Raw genomic sequence first — 17,089 nt, forward strand, 5'->3', positions numbered from 1 at the left:
ACATAAAATAGGCAGGCTATAATTTCTATTATAGATAGCATTAAAGCATTCTACCTAGTCATAAATAACAATATTCCTAGTCAGAATTTTATTATAGATATCACAAATTTCATTTCTACCTGTAGAATTAAATTTTAAGTACTTCAAAATCAAATGTGTACTAGTAAGAAGTACATTTCAGATATCTAAATATTCTTACTCATTTTAAGTGGCTATTTTAACATATATTTGCTTGACCGGATAATTCAGATATCTTTAATAGTTATACTCTTGATATCTGAAGCAAAAAGTATGACCAGTAACAATTGGATTACGGAGATCTGAAATTCCTTTTTAGATATCCAGAATGTTTATTTTAGATAGGAGTAATTTGATATCAGATATATGAAAGTAATGGCCCAATACACATGAATGGGGAAAAGCAATGTCATTTGTACTCGTAAGAATTACATTGAAGATACCTGAAATGTTCTTTTTGACTAGGAAGTCTTGTTTTTAGCATAATGTCCTTAAGACTGAAGGCTTTCCAGATTCAGTACATCATTCTGTAGTTCCCTGGATAGTGCTTTGAGTGTTGACCTCCCAAAAGCTGAAGGGATAGTAACTAGGAAACAAAAGGTCGGAGCTAGAAATCATCTTCCTGTATACTAAATCCAATTGGATTCATTATAGGAAAATGATCACTTCATATAGTTGCATTTTTTATTAACATTCCAAAAACTCAATCCTGCCAGCGAGTCAGAAGCTAATGTCAGATCAATAGTAGATTCTGTTCCAGTCCCTGATATTTAATGTTGTTCCTCCTTCATTCTTAATGCACACTAGCTTTTTAGATTCCATTAACTCCTCAATAATCAGCCCATTTTCATCAGTCTTATAATCCCATATTTGACTATGGGTATTGGAATCTCCACACCATATTACTTATCCATCGAAATGCTTTATTATTTCCTCGAATAAGTTTGAAGAAAGTTTGTCAGCTCTGTGCTGCCATAACACAAAAAATGTCTTACTACAAGAATGCGAAACCCACTCCTATGTAATTATAAATATTTATTTCTAAGGCAAGGCAAACATAAATATTGAGACTTTCAGTTCATAGGTGATAATGAATAACATCCATCCATTTTCCATCACGTTTTATCCCAGCTGGGGTTGCGAGGGCTGCTGGTGCCTATCGCCAGCTGTCTATGGGGTACACCGTGGAAAGGTCACCAGTCCATCGCAGGGCAATAAATAACATACATATAGATGACATATTACATTTATAACAGTAAATTTCTGTAATTATTACACTTCACCTGTAAGGAGTAACTGGTAGATTATTAGCATGATTAATGGCTTGAATGAAGCTTTTTTATAGTTAACATCTATTTTGTGTTAAAATATAAAAAAAATTGGTGATGGACTTTTAAAAATGGCTTAAATGCCTATAAAAATGTATTTTGCCCCAAATGACATTATGTAAGGACTGTCATGTACAGAATGGCTAACACACCACAAGAGAGAGGAAACTGAGCATCTCATATTATGATCATGCTACGGATATATTGTGTTAGCTTAAAACTCTTATTTCGGCTGCTTGTTTCTCTCTGCCCAGGGCTGGGTGTTTTGTTGGGTGCCATCTCCCTCCAGGCAGCTGTTGGGCCAAGCCTGGGCTCCTTGGCCTTGTGGAGTCATTGTTTGGGAATGGTGATCCCCTGCGCCTTGCGTTTCTGGGCTCACAAATTGGTCTGCTTTAGGTTTGATCGTCTGCCGCCAAAGCTCAAGGGCTCATCATGGCAGCTCCTTGGGGCTTCAGCACTATAACCTCTGGGGTCTTGCCCCAGGGCTCTTGTCTGTCCATCTCTTGAGAGTGCCGGTGTCCCTGTGTAGGCCCTCCCTCTATCCCTTTACTCTGGGTTACTTTTGAGTATCTGGGGTCTCCTCTGTATCAGCCCTGGGCTCTTTTGGGGTGGGTCTGAGGCCCCTCACACCTGCTATTGAGCATATCTTCCTGTTGAATAAGCTTTATACACCTTCTACACACATGAAATCTAATGGATATACACCAGATGCGTTTGGATCCAGGTGCTAACAGATTAACAGCTATGCTTAATTCTAAGCTGCAACTGCAAATACATATAGCTTTGAATAACATAGTTTTATCTTCATAGGTTTTGATGTTTGTACACATTACTGTGTATTCAAAGGACACTCCGTCTTTTGTCTTGGTTGGTGTTGTTTTTTCTTCTTCATCCTTCTTGCTTTTTGAAGCTGTGAAAACAGGAGTTATTCTGTATATTTTCTCTTTTTTTCTCTTCCCTCTCTCCCCTTAATTATTACCTGCTCTCCCTTCTAGCCTCCTTTGTGGCTCTGTGTGCATTGCTTACTTCTTTCCAAATATAAAAAACAATCCACTGGACTTTGTTCTTTCCAAATAAACTTTGAATAAAGCTTAAAAAGGACACAGATAACACAAAGACAAGCAAGTAAAGTTATTTCAAAATTATTATCTTATTATTTCTACATAAGAGTAAAGATTTTATTATTTACTATGTGACGAGCCTGGTGTGGCAACTAAAAGCCAAGTATACAGCAAACAGTAGATATTGTCACTAGAGTTGCTTTATCCTGTTTTAATAAACCAATTGTGTTATTGTTTTTTATGTTTCTTCTGCTTTTAATTTGCTGTTTGACTGTGAGATATATATTTTTTTATTATAATTTTGCATTTAATATACTAGAGTTGGCACTGCATTTTATATTTTGGTCTTTCTGATGACACTTTTTAAATATCAAATAACATGTTATCTTTGGTAACTCGCCAAGCCTACTGAATAATGTTTTTTTTTTTCTCCATAGGCTATAGTTTGGTTTGTGAATATGGTTCTTTGAGGATGCAGAATAAGAGGTCCACCCTATAGGCGTAACTTTCTGAAGGACTGGTGTGGACATGTCCCCACCAATAATTTCAATACATAGACTTTGGCAATATGTGGGACAAATGTCTAAATTAGATTTTTCTGCTTTTGAAGGAGGATAACCACTAATGTAGCTGAAAGGAAAAATATCCATCAATCCATTAACATTTTTCTGGATGGATGAATGAAACTGAAATTGTGTACATAGTAGTGAGGCATGATATTTTACTGTTGGCATCGGAATTGGCTGTTATTTATCCTTTTTCTAATATACATTAATGTCTATCTATACATATAAATATCAGTGTATTTTGATTATTTTGTGATCTCAACAATAGGAAAGCATTCAATAAATATATGTTTGAGCTAATTTTTGGAAAATAGAAACCCTATTGAAAGTGTGTAGAATAACATTAGGTCCATCAGCCACCACCCTAAGAGTGTCCCCACCAACTTTCACCGCAAAGTTACAGCCTTGGTCCATCCAGAAAGTAATTCACACTAGAGCCACCCCTGCCTCTAAATATAAACCCCATTGCTTTGAGAGAAGGTTGCCTTGAAGCTGCAGCAAAAATGCAATGAAGAGTAAAAATGAAAGTTTCGGTGACTTAGAGATGTGGGGTGCAACCGCGGGTGGCGCTGTTCTGCGCGGCTCAAACCCGCAGCAGGCCCCTGTCCCGTCCTATCCGCGTGTCCTCTCCTGTCTGTCGAAATAAATCACTTTTTATTTTTTTATATATCCAGCCCAACCCCTGCTGTTCACAACGAGGCGGAAAATCAAAGCACGCATCAAATCTCCTCTATGATTTTAAGCGCCTCTGGGTGCATAAATCATTGAATATATACGCAACGTTTTTCTTTTGTTTTCACCAATGACCCCATCGAGCTTTGCGGAGCATTCAGCACACCCCCTATATATAAATCCACCAAGTGTTTCCAGGAAAAGGTGAAGACTCTGCGGGCAGTTTGCAGTATCCTCTCCTCGCCAACCGAGGAATAAACGCACGCGCGTCTCTGTGCGGGCATATTTCACACTCATTTTCAACACTGCAGTGTCACACTGATATGAACATTTTTAAAGGTATGAGTTTTGATGTGGCTGAAAAGCGAACACCAGGGCAGAAGGAAGCCCACACGCAGCCCAGCTCCGGTCTCACCGGCCGGGAGGCTGCTGCTGTCTGATCGCCTCCAATATGCACCAAAACTGGAAGTAAAGCAGCTGATGCGACGCTTTAAGTCACAATATATGATGTGCGTTTTAAAAAGCACACATCCAATCTCTCTCTCGCACACACATATATATATGAGGGGGATATAACTGTGCCTCAGTCCTCCTCAGTCGTGCAATAACGCTTATAAGACATAAGGAGAAAGAAAATGTCCCTGTCGTGGGAATGCTTCCAGAAAGCGCTCCAAAGCTTTGCAGGGGTGCGCTTTTAGGCTCACTTTTTCCCGTGCCAGGGTGAACTTTATATCGAACATACATTAACACTTTGTGGCCTGCTTCTCTTCTTTTTTTTTTTCTTTCTTTTTTTTCTCCACCTCTCTCGCCTTTTGAGGGACTCCATTTTGAAGAGAGTGGGTGTGCAGACATGGAGCCTACCCAGCTACTCGTCTAATGAAAGGGAACCATCATGTGTTGTGTTTTTTTTCCGCGTAGACTGCTGAAGCTTTTCTCCTTGAGGAAGGTAGTGGGAGACATATTTGAACCGTTCAATTGATGCATTTTGTCGTTTTCTCTCTTCAAGGTGCTGCAGAAGCCAGTTGTTGGTACAGGTTGGGCGTTTGGACACCTCCCTGGTAACGTATCAAGGGCCAATAGTGCTATAATCCAATAACAAATTATTTGTTAAATATCTATTATGTATTAGTTTTATAAAGTTATTAAAATACATTATGTCTAAATATATATTGTATAATATTTAATAGTATGGTCAAACATTAAATACACAAAAATATCTAAAACAAAACATAAATACATTTTAGGTTTACTTAATTTCACGAATTAATGTATGGATTTAATGAAAAAATTAGTTTTAGTTAAAATGTCTTTTTGGGCTGCTCAGTGGTGCATTGGCACTACCACTGCTGCCTTGCAGCAAGAAGGTTCTGGGCTCGATTCCCTGCATGGAGTTTGCATGTTCTCCCTGAGCATGCGTGGGTTCTCTCTGGGTACTCCGGCTTTCTCCAACAGTCAAAAAGGTGACTGTTAGGTTAATTGGCTTCTCTGAATTCTCCTTAGGTGTGAGTGTGTGCGTGAATGGTTGTTTGTCTCTGTGTTGCTCTGCGATGGACTGGCGACCTGTCCAGGGTGCACCCCGCTTCTCACATGTAGACAGCTGGAGAATTGCACCAGAACCCCTTGTGACCCCAGCTGGGATTAAGCGTGTCAGAAAATGGATGGATGGATGGAAAATGCCTTCTTCCTACTAGAGTACAGGACCTGTGTAGCATAAATATCATCATGCATGCCGACTAGGATATACTAGGGCTGTGTGGAGGCAAGGGATTTTAGGTTTTTATGCCTGCAGTTATACTCCCCTTCAACTGGTGGCACCAAACACACTGCAATTTACATGAAGATTGAGTGCTGTTTGCTTCTACGCCTTAGACATTATATGCTAACTCTTCTTGCAGTATATGTGAGTTCACAACAACCCAAAAAGGGTCGGCAATTACATTGCAATATTAGGGTGTAAAATGCGATGAAATCAAGAGCTGCAAGCACAAAGCAGGATATTTGTCAGAATCCAAAATTTTATCTTTGAAAGAACGAAGAGCAAGTTGTTGTGATTTCTGATAGCATCTGCTGCTATTTCATCTGCAACCAGAATTTGCTAAAAACCTAACTAGGGTAGGCGGGCACTAGGTGGGGCTTCAACCAATCAGCTCAAAAGGTTCTATTGAATATCCCTCCTTCCACATTCTTTTTTTTTTTATTATTCAATTTTATTGATCTTACATTGGAGAAATCTACCTCTGCATTGATGGGGAGCAGTGGGCTGCCATTGTGCGGCACCCAGAGAGTAGTGTGGGGTTAAGGGTCTTGCTCAAAGACACAGAGTGTCAGTCAGTGGGAGTTGGGCTCGAACTAACGCTCTATGCTCAACCACTAGGCCGCCACTCCCAAACCTTTAAAGGGAGTGGTATCAGATTATTTACATGTGGAACTAAACCTGAGTGCTACAGGTTATTTATCTGTCTTTTGCAGGTGAATATTATCATTTTGCAGGTTTGATTAATGTGCACTTGACCTAATTTTGGAAATAATGTTACCATGGGTCAGGTGATGTTTCATTTTGACCAACCTTCACCCAAAAAAAGAGACCTTTCCTACCTCTTTTGACAAACAATAAGATCATTTTCCTGTAATCAAAGGAAATTAGTAAATATCAAATTAAATAAATTATATTTTTCAGCAACTAGTTGCACATATGTACTGGATTTTAATGAGGTATTTATGGAAGGCAATTGGTCAGTATAGCGAACAAAACAAAAATGAATTGGAAGAGATCTAACTGGTTAACATGCAAAAAACATCTCTTTCACCTTTATTAAGGGGGATGACAAACTATTGAAACAAATAACTGCATAAGAAATGTATTAGAAAATGGTTTCAACATGTCATTATGCACTCATTAAATAAATATTCCTGTAAACTTTGAAGATATAATAAAAGGATTTGCAAGAAACTTAAGATATTTATGGCTATAATGATTCATATATTTAATTATTTTTACAATAAAATTATAAAATGAATAAGTATTTTGTATTGAATTCTGACACTTTTGGCTCTTGATTGGAGATGGAGTTTGGTATGAATGCTTTAAAATAAGAAAAGGGGCGGGGCTTTCTGTATCCGTGTGTTTTTGGGTGGCTGTCATCTTATTTTAATTTTTTACTGTAAATTATAAAAGATTGTGGTCCCTTCTGTTCTCCATGCTATGGACTGGCTGAGAGGGGAGACAGTGGTGACGCCTGGCAGTGCTCACACAACAGAAACTGACTTTGAAGGGGCAAGGCTGTGTCTTTTGGCAGGAAATAGGCAGCAGAGCATGCATCCATCCCTGGACGGGGGATTAGAAAGTTATTACTTTGCAAAAATAGGGAGTTTCGCTGAAAGGACCACAACCAACTTAATCTGTGGAAATTATTCCGGGGGCCGCTGGAGCAGACCGCATGTAAAGGGAGGAGAAGAGTGTTTGTGGTGGTGGGGGGGAATGGGTGAGTGAGAGAGGGAGAGAGAGCAAAGGATCCAGGCCTAGTGAGTGCTGCCGCTGTTACTTCACTGATCCGCTCTCACAAATCTGGAAATGGGCCCATTTAAACGCCAAAATGAGCCGGCTGGGGGTCATTTTAGCGCTGGGCCACACCGGAATGGTAAGATTCTGGCGTGGGATCCCACGTCATGTGGAATTTTGTACGTGATTTCTGCTGTTTGTGATGCACGCATCTATCCGTGGAGAAAGCGTGCATGTGTGTGCGCGCGTGTTTGCGTTCGCTCGTGAACTTGCGTCTCGTCGCGCTTTCCACCCCTTCATGTTAAGCTTTTTTTAGTCCCCCCCCCACCACCAAACCTCCGCATGCATACACACACAATCACACACACACACTCATGTCGTCGCACACTTACACACATGCACACGCGCTCTTCCTGCCACCGTGGTTTGACAAAAACACGCACGCGCCGGTTGGTGTTAATCCACATTTTTAATGGTTGATCCTGACGCAGCGGTGTGGCGTTACCGGCCTCATAACTGGACGCCAGTCCTGCTTTCATGTGAGACTTTTACAGCCTGACCTTATCGTGTCTAATGTCATTTCCAACATATCGCGATAGCAGCTCAGAGAAGATTTGCAGCTCTTTATTTTATTATTCGGATTGAATGAGACGTTAGGACGCTGTTTGCAGGGGTTTTGTGTTTTTATTTTGGGCATCATGTTGATAGGTTTAATGTCTAATATGCATCACCTGCTGCCATAACTGGAGATTAAAACGCAGCACAGTCATCGTGATTGCTTTATAGATTACAGCTATATGCTACTATGAGATTATTTTTCATTGTTTGGCATATGAATATGATATTACACATTACATTTAAAATCCTTAATCCTTTGAAAATGAAAACTAATTCTCTGTGATTCTTGAGATCGGGGACAGAATTGGTTATTTTTCCCCCAAAAAATAATATGATTATTTCTAAAGCTTATATTTTTGAATATAAGAAAATTATGTTTTGTAAATGTAAAACAAGGTTAAACTATAGGCTCTTGGTTGTAGTGCTTATTGGGTAAATTACATTTTTATTGGACCTGAACTAGAGAACTTTGTCAGCAGTTTTGTGGACAAATGCTTCTGAAGAAACAAAACAAATGCTATTTAAAACAAAAAAACAAAAACAGTTGTTGACATAGTGCGACAAGGTGACAGAAATGACTATGATGATGACATTGGCAGTTTAAGAATATTACAATCTAGATGAAGACAATACACAAAATTTCCTTTATTGCATAGTTATTTCATCCTGTTTCCATGGAATGACACAAATTCTTATTATCCATCAATCCATCCATTTTCTGACAAGCTTAATCACAAGTGGGGTCACAAGGGGTGCTGGTGCCTATCTCCAGCTGTCTACGGGCGAGAGGCGGGGTACACCCTGGACAGGTCGCCAATCCATTGCAGGGCAACACAGAGACAAGCAGGACAAACAACCATTCACACACACCTAAGGAGAATTTAGAGAAGCCAGTTAACCTAACAGTCATGTTTTTGGACTGTGGGAGGAAGCCGGAGTACCCGGAGAGACCCACATATGCTGAGGGAGAACAAGCAAACTCCATGCAGAAAGACTCTAGGCTGGGAATAAAACTGGAACCTTCTAGCTGCAAGGCAGCAGTGCTACCCACTGTGCCTATGAGCAGCCTAAATTCTTATTATTGAAGGACAAAACAAATCATATTCAATTTCAACTCAGCTGAAAATAACCAACAAAAAGATATTTGAGGCATGTCAAGTAAGGACATTTATGTAAAATACAATAAAATGAGGTAATTGCACACTTTAGTAGAATTTATCAACACTGTCACTGACAACACCGTTAGTTATGGAGTTGACAGGTTATAATAGCTACATTTACATGATGTTATTCTGAAGGAGGCCATTTTGAAAATATAATATAAGGTCCTCAGGGGTTTTTAATGCCCCCAATAATGCCTGATTTTCTTATATTATTGTTGAGAAAAACTCAGCACACAATTTCAGTTGAGAAATTGTAAAAATGTTTATTTTTATGTTTTGCTTTAATTACTATTTATAACATTATTTGAATTCTTATATCTACATTGCATTCTAATTTATTTTATTCAAGACATGGGCTTTTACACACACCGTTCACACACTGCATAATTTAAAGTCAAAAATGTTCATCAAACACCATAAAGTCATGCTCACATATTGTCTTAATTTTTCGGTTATTTGAAGAAATTATATTTTGTGTATATCGTACTCATATTCTAAACTTTATTAAGCAGATGTTCTATCCCTCATTTCAATAATCACTGTGAAAGGAACATAATTAATTGTAAATTTTGTTTTTTGTTGTTGTTTTTTTGTTGCCTTTTTGGAAATAATTAATCAGCTTTATTTGGTAACTCTCACTCTTAATCTCTGTGGTTTAAAACATATCTTAGCTAGCTTGGCGTATTTCTGACCCAGCTACTGACATTTTTTTAATTTCCCTTCGTTTCAGAGGGAGTACAGTGCTTTGCTTCTCTTGGGGTTTAATCATTTTTACATCAGGAGAATATTTTTCCCATGCTACTTCCATTGAATGTTATTGTGATCCTTTTCTAAAACAGTTAAAGTACTGGAAGAATTAGAGATTAGGAACCCTGATCAAACCCAGATAATCTATGGATAGTATTTATCTACGGTAGTCACCTTTTGATATTGGATTATAAAGTATTGGCTTAACTGCCAATAGTCCTTATTCTGATTGTGAGTAACTTTGGGAGATGGTCCAATTTTGTACCTAAAAAGGCTTTTAAACTGAAAAGTATGAAATCACTCATTTTGTTGAAATGAAAGGACATTGTAACAGATGTTGGTGAGACCTGTTGCAAAAGCAGCAACAGGTTTTATTGTATTTTATTTGTATTTATCTATAATAGAATAACAGTTGAATTGAAATCTCCATTTGGTTTCCCTGTTCAAGTTATTGTTAGTATTTTAGCACAACTAGCAGCAACAGGAGGATAGCAAAGCGAGGTGTTTCACACCATATATGTTTCCAAATGAGTTTTTTGCTTCCAGGTAGGTTAAATGGTGTTTCCTTGAGTTTATTAAAAGTAGAACAGGGGGGTCGTACTTAAGATAACATCCCTCTATTTTGCTGTTAGAAGTTTGCTGGAAAGTTCACAGAGGGATGATGCCTCGTTGAAACTGTGAGCTGAGGGGTAGTTCACAGACAGAGGGCAAACTTAAAGCTTGTATATGACAAGGAACTGATAAGATGTACATTTAGTTGTTTTCTATCTTTTATCAGTGATCTGCAGCAGTTTGTAAGTACTCCTAAGGAACATGAATACACTAATAATAATAATAATAATGCACCTTTAAAGACACCCAAGGCTGCTGTAGAGTAAAAGCCCACATACAATAAAATCAAATGTTTACTATAGTACAAAATTTACAATACATGACGATTGCCGAGGAGGGATGTCCTTTATTGGAGACGTTTTTCCAGACCAGTTTGGAAAAGTGAGAGAGAAGTGATTTTTGTTGCATTAGGTGATTCATTTTTAAGTTAAGGATCAAAGCGACTGAAGATACCACACCCCTAAAACAGGCAGTTTGGAGCTTCGTAATATATTTTCTTACATTCTATCCTTGAGGAAAATGGAAAATGCTCAGCTTTTCATCACATCAGTTGTGTCCCATCATTCATCTTCTATGGCTTATAAATTAGGGACACAGGATGTAGGTGCCGAGGACAAATCACATAACTATCCATGAAACTAATTAAACAAACCCCAATTTGCAATATTTTTTCAAAGCAACAGCAGAAAAGTGTGCTTCGAGATTTTCAGATACAAAGTATTTTCGAAGATAGCATCAAAACAATTTGTACTCAGGTCTTTATGCCACTAATGTTTTAAGATCTGCAGTTGGCCATCAGGTGGGAGTAAATGCTGAATATAGCAGCGTATGTTAAGGTACTTTGTGTGGAAGCAGTAGCTCAGTATACATGGGCATCAGTAATAGTAATAAACAGCTGATTGGGCTAAAATGCGTTATGTAAATATAATAGTCGGGATATATTTGAGATTCAGCATGATTGGAATGAAAATATAATGTGATTTAACATGGTGATTTATGCAGGTTGACAATATGATCATCGAGCATTTAAACACTTGTCAGGATCAAATTAGTTTAGATGAGCCAAACTGACCCGATCGCTCATGTGAACCCCTCATGAATGGGGCGTACGTCAGCCTTTAGTGGTTAAACGCTAGGTAGCAATATTCCTCATAGCAGGTTTACACAATCTGCCATTTATTCTTAGTATTTACGTCCAGAATATTATCTTTTTTTTCCAATCCAAATATGATTCAGTTTGATCGGGATATTTTGTGCTTTTGTAAACATAGCTTGTGACAGATATGGACAACATGGGCATTTTGACCAGGGCCGCATTGGTGGAGGGCGGGCGATGAAGCATCAGATAAAAAGAAAAAAAATTACAAAACTTTTGGAGGTGGTGAATCGACACTGGACACGTATAAATAACACCTTCACAGAAACCAAAAACAGCTTTTCAATTACTTTTAGACCATTATATTGTGTTATTTTATTCAGTATATTCTGTGTCATATTTCTTTTTACATGTTGATTTTTATGGTTTCTATTTTATGTTTATATTTTTTTGTATGTTTTTATTATTGATGTTGCCAAACATGTTTCTTAAACTTTTGCATTGATAGCTGCCGATGTATTTTTGGCCTCTTTTTAAAATCTCATCAGCTCTAAAATAAGCAAAAATATCTTAACACTGCTATTAACATGTATATATGTTTTTATGTTTTCTTTGTTTGTAGAACAGTGTCTGAATTTACTCATGGCCTTCCTGGAATAGTTGAAGTGTATAGCAGGAAGCTAGTGCCAATCTTAAAACTTTATTTTCATGTTGGTAAATATAATTGAATCACTAGTTTTATCAGGTTATTTTAGTGTCTTATGTTTAATTTAATGCATTGAGTGAACTGATTGCTGTTTTTTATTGCACACATATTTGTTCTTCAGTTATAAATATGTTTCTAAATTAAATAACTTGAATTTTATGAGAAGTTTATTATCTCCTCCTCTGTTTTTTAGGGGGGGATCATGCAGGTATGAGCGGACCTTACAAAGGTCCTGAAAGGAAGAGCCATCAGTCTAGCTGCCCTCTGACCCCAGCCGGCGACCCGTCCGGCCTCTCCAGACCAAGCAACCACATGTCTGCCACCACCTCCTCTCTCAAACATACGTCTCTCTACAGTTACATCCAAACGGACCACTCGTCATCCACCTCCTCTTCCTACAGTCCCCTCAGGAGGCTGCAGCACCTCACCAAGATGGTGAGCCAGCCTGATCTCGTCCTACCGACGAGGGAACCTGAGAGGGGCTGGGAGTGGGGGGCGAATACGAAGGATAAGGGGGGAAAGGAGAGGGACTCCTGGGGTGAATACCGAGATTTTTCTACTTCCGGGATTACAAGAAAAGAAGAATACACCAATGGCTCTTTTTCAAGGCAGAACCAAATGGACGCCCAAAATGAAAATAAAGACTTGCATCCTGTTACTTCTAACGAATCTGGTGTTTCTGAGAAAAATGAAGAAAATTCTCTATCAGGCCCACCTAGCCCTGCCTTTTCTCTCGACAGCAACAGTCCCTTCGCCAACGGCTTACTCCACTTTGAATCCACATTGTTCGAGGCAGACAACAACAACGAAGAGCAAGAAGCAGCAACACCCATTGGAGGTTTGCTGGATAAACATGACAAAGCAGAGACTGCTCCGCAGCCCTTTCCTAGAAATGTACATTTGGACTCAAAGGACACGGACCTGCCAACACCTAAGGTGGTCACTCGCTCCCAGTCCTCGGGTCAGCGTAGGAGATACTGGGATGGCTCAGAAGACGAGTGGGACAGCGACTCAGAACTGTTCCTCTTTGAGGACAGTCCTGCATGGCACATAGTGGTAGGTTTATTTCTATTTATCCTTTACAGCAACAAATATTTGTGATACACTTATAGGAAGCCGTCTAATAAGCTTCAATGTTCAGCACACCAAAAGAAGCATAGTGCTTTATTTTGATGGATCCTGATACTTGACAGAGAACTCCTCATACTTATACAGAGTTGTAACCCTTTTAGCATCAGCCATCGTTATAAATCACCAACAATCAATTGCTGATCTTTATGTATTTACTGGATTTTTATTTGGTAGACAGACAAAAATTGTGCAAAATGGTTAAACTGACAGTAAAATGATAAAACTATTAAATGCATTTGTATTTAGACCCCTTTAATGTAATATTTCTTTATAAAATTCAGTGGAACCAGTTGTCACATAAGAAGTAAATAGGATTCTGCTGAGTTTCATTTAACTTCAATGTTAATGCAGCGTTGTATGGAGGCCTCAAATGTTTGTTTAGATTTAGACTTAGACAGACTCATGCAAATTTTATTGTCCTTTTGTATACAAAGAGAAACCGAAATTTCGATGTATACAGCTTACAACAGTGAAATGAACATCACCTTTTATGAAGTTCAGCATTGAACAAGAACCTAAACAGTGTAGGGTGCAAAAGGCATTAATATGGAAAGGTTCAGTGCAGTGTAAAATAGATAAATATGGTGCAAACTGCAATAGAACATTGAGTTGTGTTCTATTTAAAGTGATTATTTTAAAAAATCAGACATTTTGGTAGTGCAAATATGTTGCAAATGTAATGCAGAGTCTAGATTAGAGTTTCAAAGGTTCAGCAGTCTGAAGGCAGTGGGAAAAAGCTGTTGCAGAACCTGCTGGTTCCTGCAGAGGATGCTGCGAAGACTCTTCCCAGAGGGCAGCTGGGAGAACAAGGAGGAGCGTTAGTGAACAAGATTGCAAAGGCCAACAAACACAGCAGGTCAGGGAGTAAATTGTGAGGAAGTTTAAAACAGAATTAGGTGATAAGACAATATTGGAAGCTTGCAACTTCTCAGCTTGCTCTGATTAATTTAACATTTCTATATAGAAAGAAGATTGGGTGTCCAGCGATTCCATGAGGCTGACAAGGAGAGCATTAGTCAGAGCATTAGCCAAAAGTTTAGTGGTAACTACTAATTAAATAAATTTCTGTGTACTTGTCTTAAATATGTGGTTATTTTATATTATTTTAAATTACCCATATTTATTGTTCACATAACTTTATGTATAATAATCACGTTTCTACATAAGTACTGTCTAAGGTTACATATCCAGACATTTTAAAGCTACACATGCCAGACAGATAACAAAGGTAATTTTACATTAGTATACTGCACAGTGCTCGCTACTGTGACTTCAAAAATAATTATAGTTTAATCCACATAACAAATACAAACATCCCAAAGGGGAAAACGCTGCATCCCTGTCACACACCAAAATAAATTACATATGACCAACCCCCATTTAATAACTGAAACACATAAAAAAGACAAGATGGAAATTAACATGGATCGACTCATCTGTTAATGTTAATATACCGTGCATACCTCCTTGTGTGTTTTTGCTTCACCATGCCATTTTATGTAAAACAACAACAAAAAAGACAAATTAGTCTTTGAAATAACAAGTTTAGAGAGGCTTTTTAAGACAACTCAGACCAAATCTAGCAATTTGTCCTCTCAAAAAACGAAAAGGCAGATATTTTTAATTGTACTAGTATAAAATACACATTTTTTTCTGCTCTTGCTTTTGTGGCCTGACTGTATTTTATTTGATGACAAACAAAACAATAATAGAGAGGTCAAAAGCAATAAACCAAAGCCTTTACCCATTCATTTGAAAATCAGCCCATCACTCCTTTACTTTGTCAGTGCCTTTGGAAATCATTTTACTTAAAAATTAGTGAACAATTTAGATTTGTGGGTATAATTTTTACAGCTCATTTTGCTTATGAGGATTCTTTGTTGCCCCACAGCAGCAGAATAACCAAAAGAAAAAGCCTCTGCCCCCAGTGAGGTTTGTTGAGGGCGAAATTGTTTGGGCAAAGTTTAACCGAAGACCATGGTGGCCCTGTGAAGTAGTGATGGACCCCTCACTCGGGGTCTACCACAGAATGAAAGGTAAGTGTGTAAACAGTGTTTGCTAGCTGTGACAATAAACATTGGACAACACTTTGCAACTTTATACAGCAGGTTTGAAAGAAAGCTTGAACTACAGGGATAAAACCTTTTATTTCGTCTTAGGAGATAATTTTATACTGCTAATAAGAAAACAAATAGATGGAGTTTGCTTTAAAATGCAACTGTACACCAGGTATTCCAGCATATAAGTATTTTCTTATATAAATTCTATGATCCCACTTAATTAGATGAAACTGGCATAAGCTACATTTTAGCCAGATAACTGATCAAGCAAGATGTTTGTGTCATTTAATGGTGGGTGCTCAGCAGCTACGCAGGAAAGCTTGATGCAAAATCACTTTTAGAAGATGAATTTATAGACAAGATCTGGTTTTTAAATTAGAGCTGAAACAATTAATTGCATTAATTATGATTAATCAATTATTGAAACTAATTTAGTAATTGATTAACTGGATTATAGACACTCCAAAATGCACCTTTAGTCAATGTAGCAACCCATCTTGAGCATCAATTTCAACAAATTTATTTACAAAAAATATATGTAAACATTTTGCAATTAAGATTAAAATCTTTTTTGCCTGTCATATGCTCTATCCAGAACTCCTCCAGTGGAAAAGCTTTATATTCACTTGGTTTAATTTCGAAAAAAAATCTTGTTCTGTTAATCTGTTAATTAGAAAAATAATCGAAAAATGAATAGATTTGCAAAAAAATCGTTAGTTGCCGCCCTACTTTAAATACAGTTTAAAATAAATTGTCTGGTAATCAGACATTTTTTCCAGCTTTCAACATTGAAGCAGTTTTCCAAAGTTTGCCATATTTTGATTTTTAAAAAGCCGATCTTTTGGCTTTACTCAGCTTAATTCTCACTTAATAGTACCGTATATAAAAAAGTTAAGCTAGTGTCACAGAAAGTGCATTCAACCAACGTTAATACATTCACACAAATCATAAAATGTACTCCACTTTAAACAGAGAAAATTACTCTTTGTTTTTTGTAGATCATAAGACATGATTTGAAATTGTAACCACTTTTCAGGGATAGGTCTTTATACATGTCTAGCTATAGAAGCTAGAAATGTCTGGGATTTATTCTGTTATTTAGTTAAAAATGTATTCTTTGACATTGGAAATGACATTGGTTGATTGTTTCATCCATATTTCAGTGGCTCAGTTGATCTTCAGGTCTACTTTATTGTGATTGTGTTTGGAATTTCTGCTTCATGATATAACACCTAATTATTTCTTCCCTTTTAAGAGCCCAGTGACAGGCCTTGTCGGCTTTACCATGTCCGGACCTTTGGGGAGCCAAAGGAGCTTGTATGGGTGGAGGAAAAATCAACTCACACTTTCCATGGTGGCTTTGAATTTGACCAACTACTCCTTTTGCATCGGAGGAACAAGCAAAGAGAGAAGAGCAGAAAAAACACTGTAAGTGTTCAATTGCAATGTATTTCAAAAGGCTTGCATGGTTTGATTAATTATTGGTGTTTCTTTGTTTACTATGGGCTAAATATCTGTCATCTAAAGGCTACCAGAGACTCAAGTGTACTGTGCAGATACTGTAAGCCTAGGTGTCCTTGGTTGTCAGAACATATAGAAAAGCTAATTTTATCAGTAACTTTGGAAAAAATGACAGAAGGCCTTTCTGCTGAATAGTTTTTGTGTAACACAGGGTACGTGGTAGTACATATTGAGGTTTGCACGGTGTATTAGATCTGCATTGAGAAAGCACAGATGTTGACAGAGTGAAGTATGTCTGACTATTTAGCACCCTTGAGACATCAAAATAAATATATGATACAGAAAGACAGA

General features: G+C 37.8%; 1 protein-coding gene across 4 annotated transcripts in view; it reads left to right on the forward strand.

Moving 5' to 3' along the window:
• Positions 1 to 4,258: 4,258 nt before the first annotated feature.
• Positions 4,259 to 17,089, forward strand: part of LOC119786906 (histone-lysine N-methyltransferase, H3 lysine-36 specific-like) — a 37,297-nt gene continuing 24,466 nt past the window's right edge. The window contains exons 1-4 of one of the 4 annotated variants that reach the window (XM_038290482.1): positions 4,259 to 4,703; positions 12,280 to 13,142; positions 15,109 to 15,253; positions 16,533 to 16,705. In XM_038290482.1, the coding sequence (XP_038146410.1) occupies positions 12,297 to 13,142; positions 15,109 to 15,253; positions 16,533 to 16,705 (1,164 nt within the window). In that variant the 5' untranslated portion in view covers positions 4,259 to 4,703; positions 12,280 to 12,296. Of the gene's footprint in view, positions 4,704 to 6,776; positions 7,284 to 12,279; positions 13,143 to 15,108; positions 15,254 to 16,532; positions 16,706 to 17,089 lie in introns of those variants that run through there. The other 3 variants (XM_038290483.1, XM_038290481.1, XM_038290480.1) reach the window with 3 other exon arrangements.

This window comes from Cyprinodon tularosa, unplaced genomic scaffold (assembly GCF_016077235.1).
Source record: "Cyprinodon tularosa strain WSP-4 unplaced genomic scaffold, ASM1607723v1 ctg281, whole genome shotgun sequence".
NCBI classification, from domain to species: domain Eukaryota; kingdom Metazoa; phylum Chordata; class Actinopteri; order Cyprinodontiformes; family Cyprinodontidae; genus Cyprinodon; species Cyprinodon tularosa.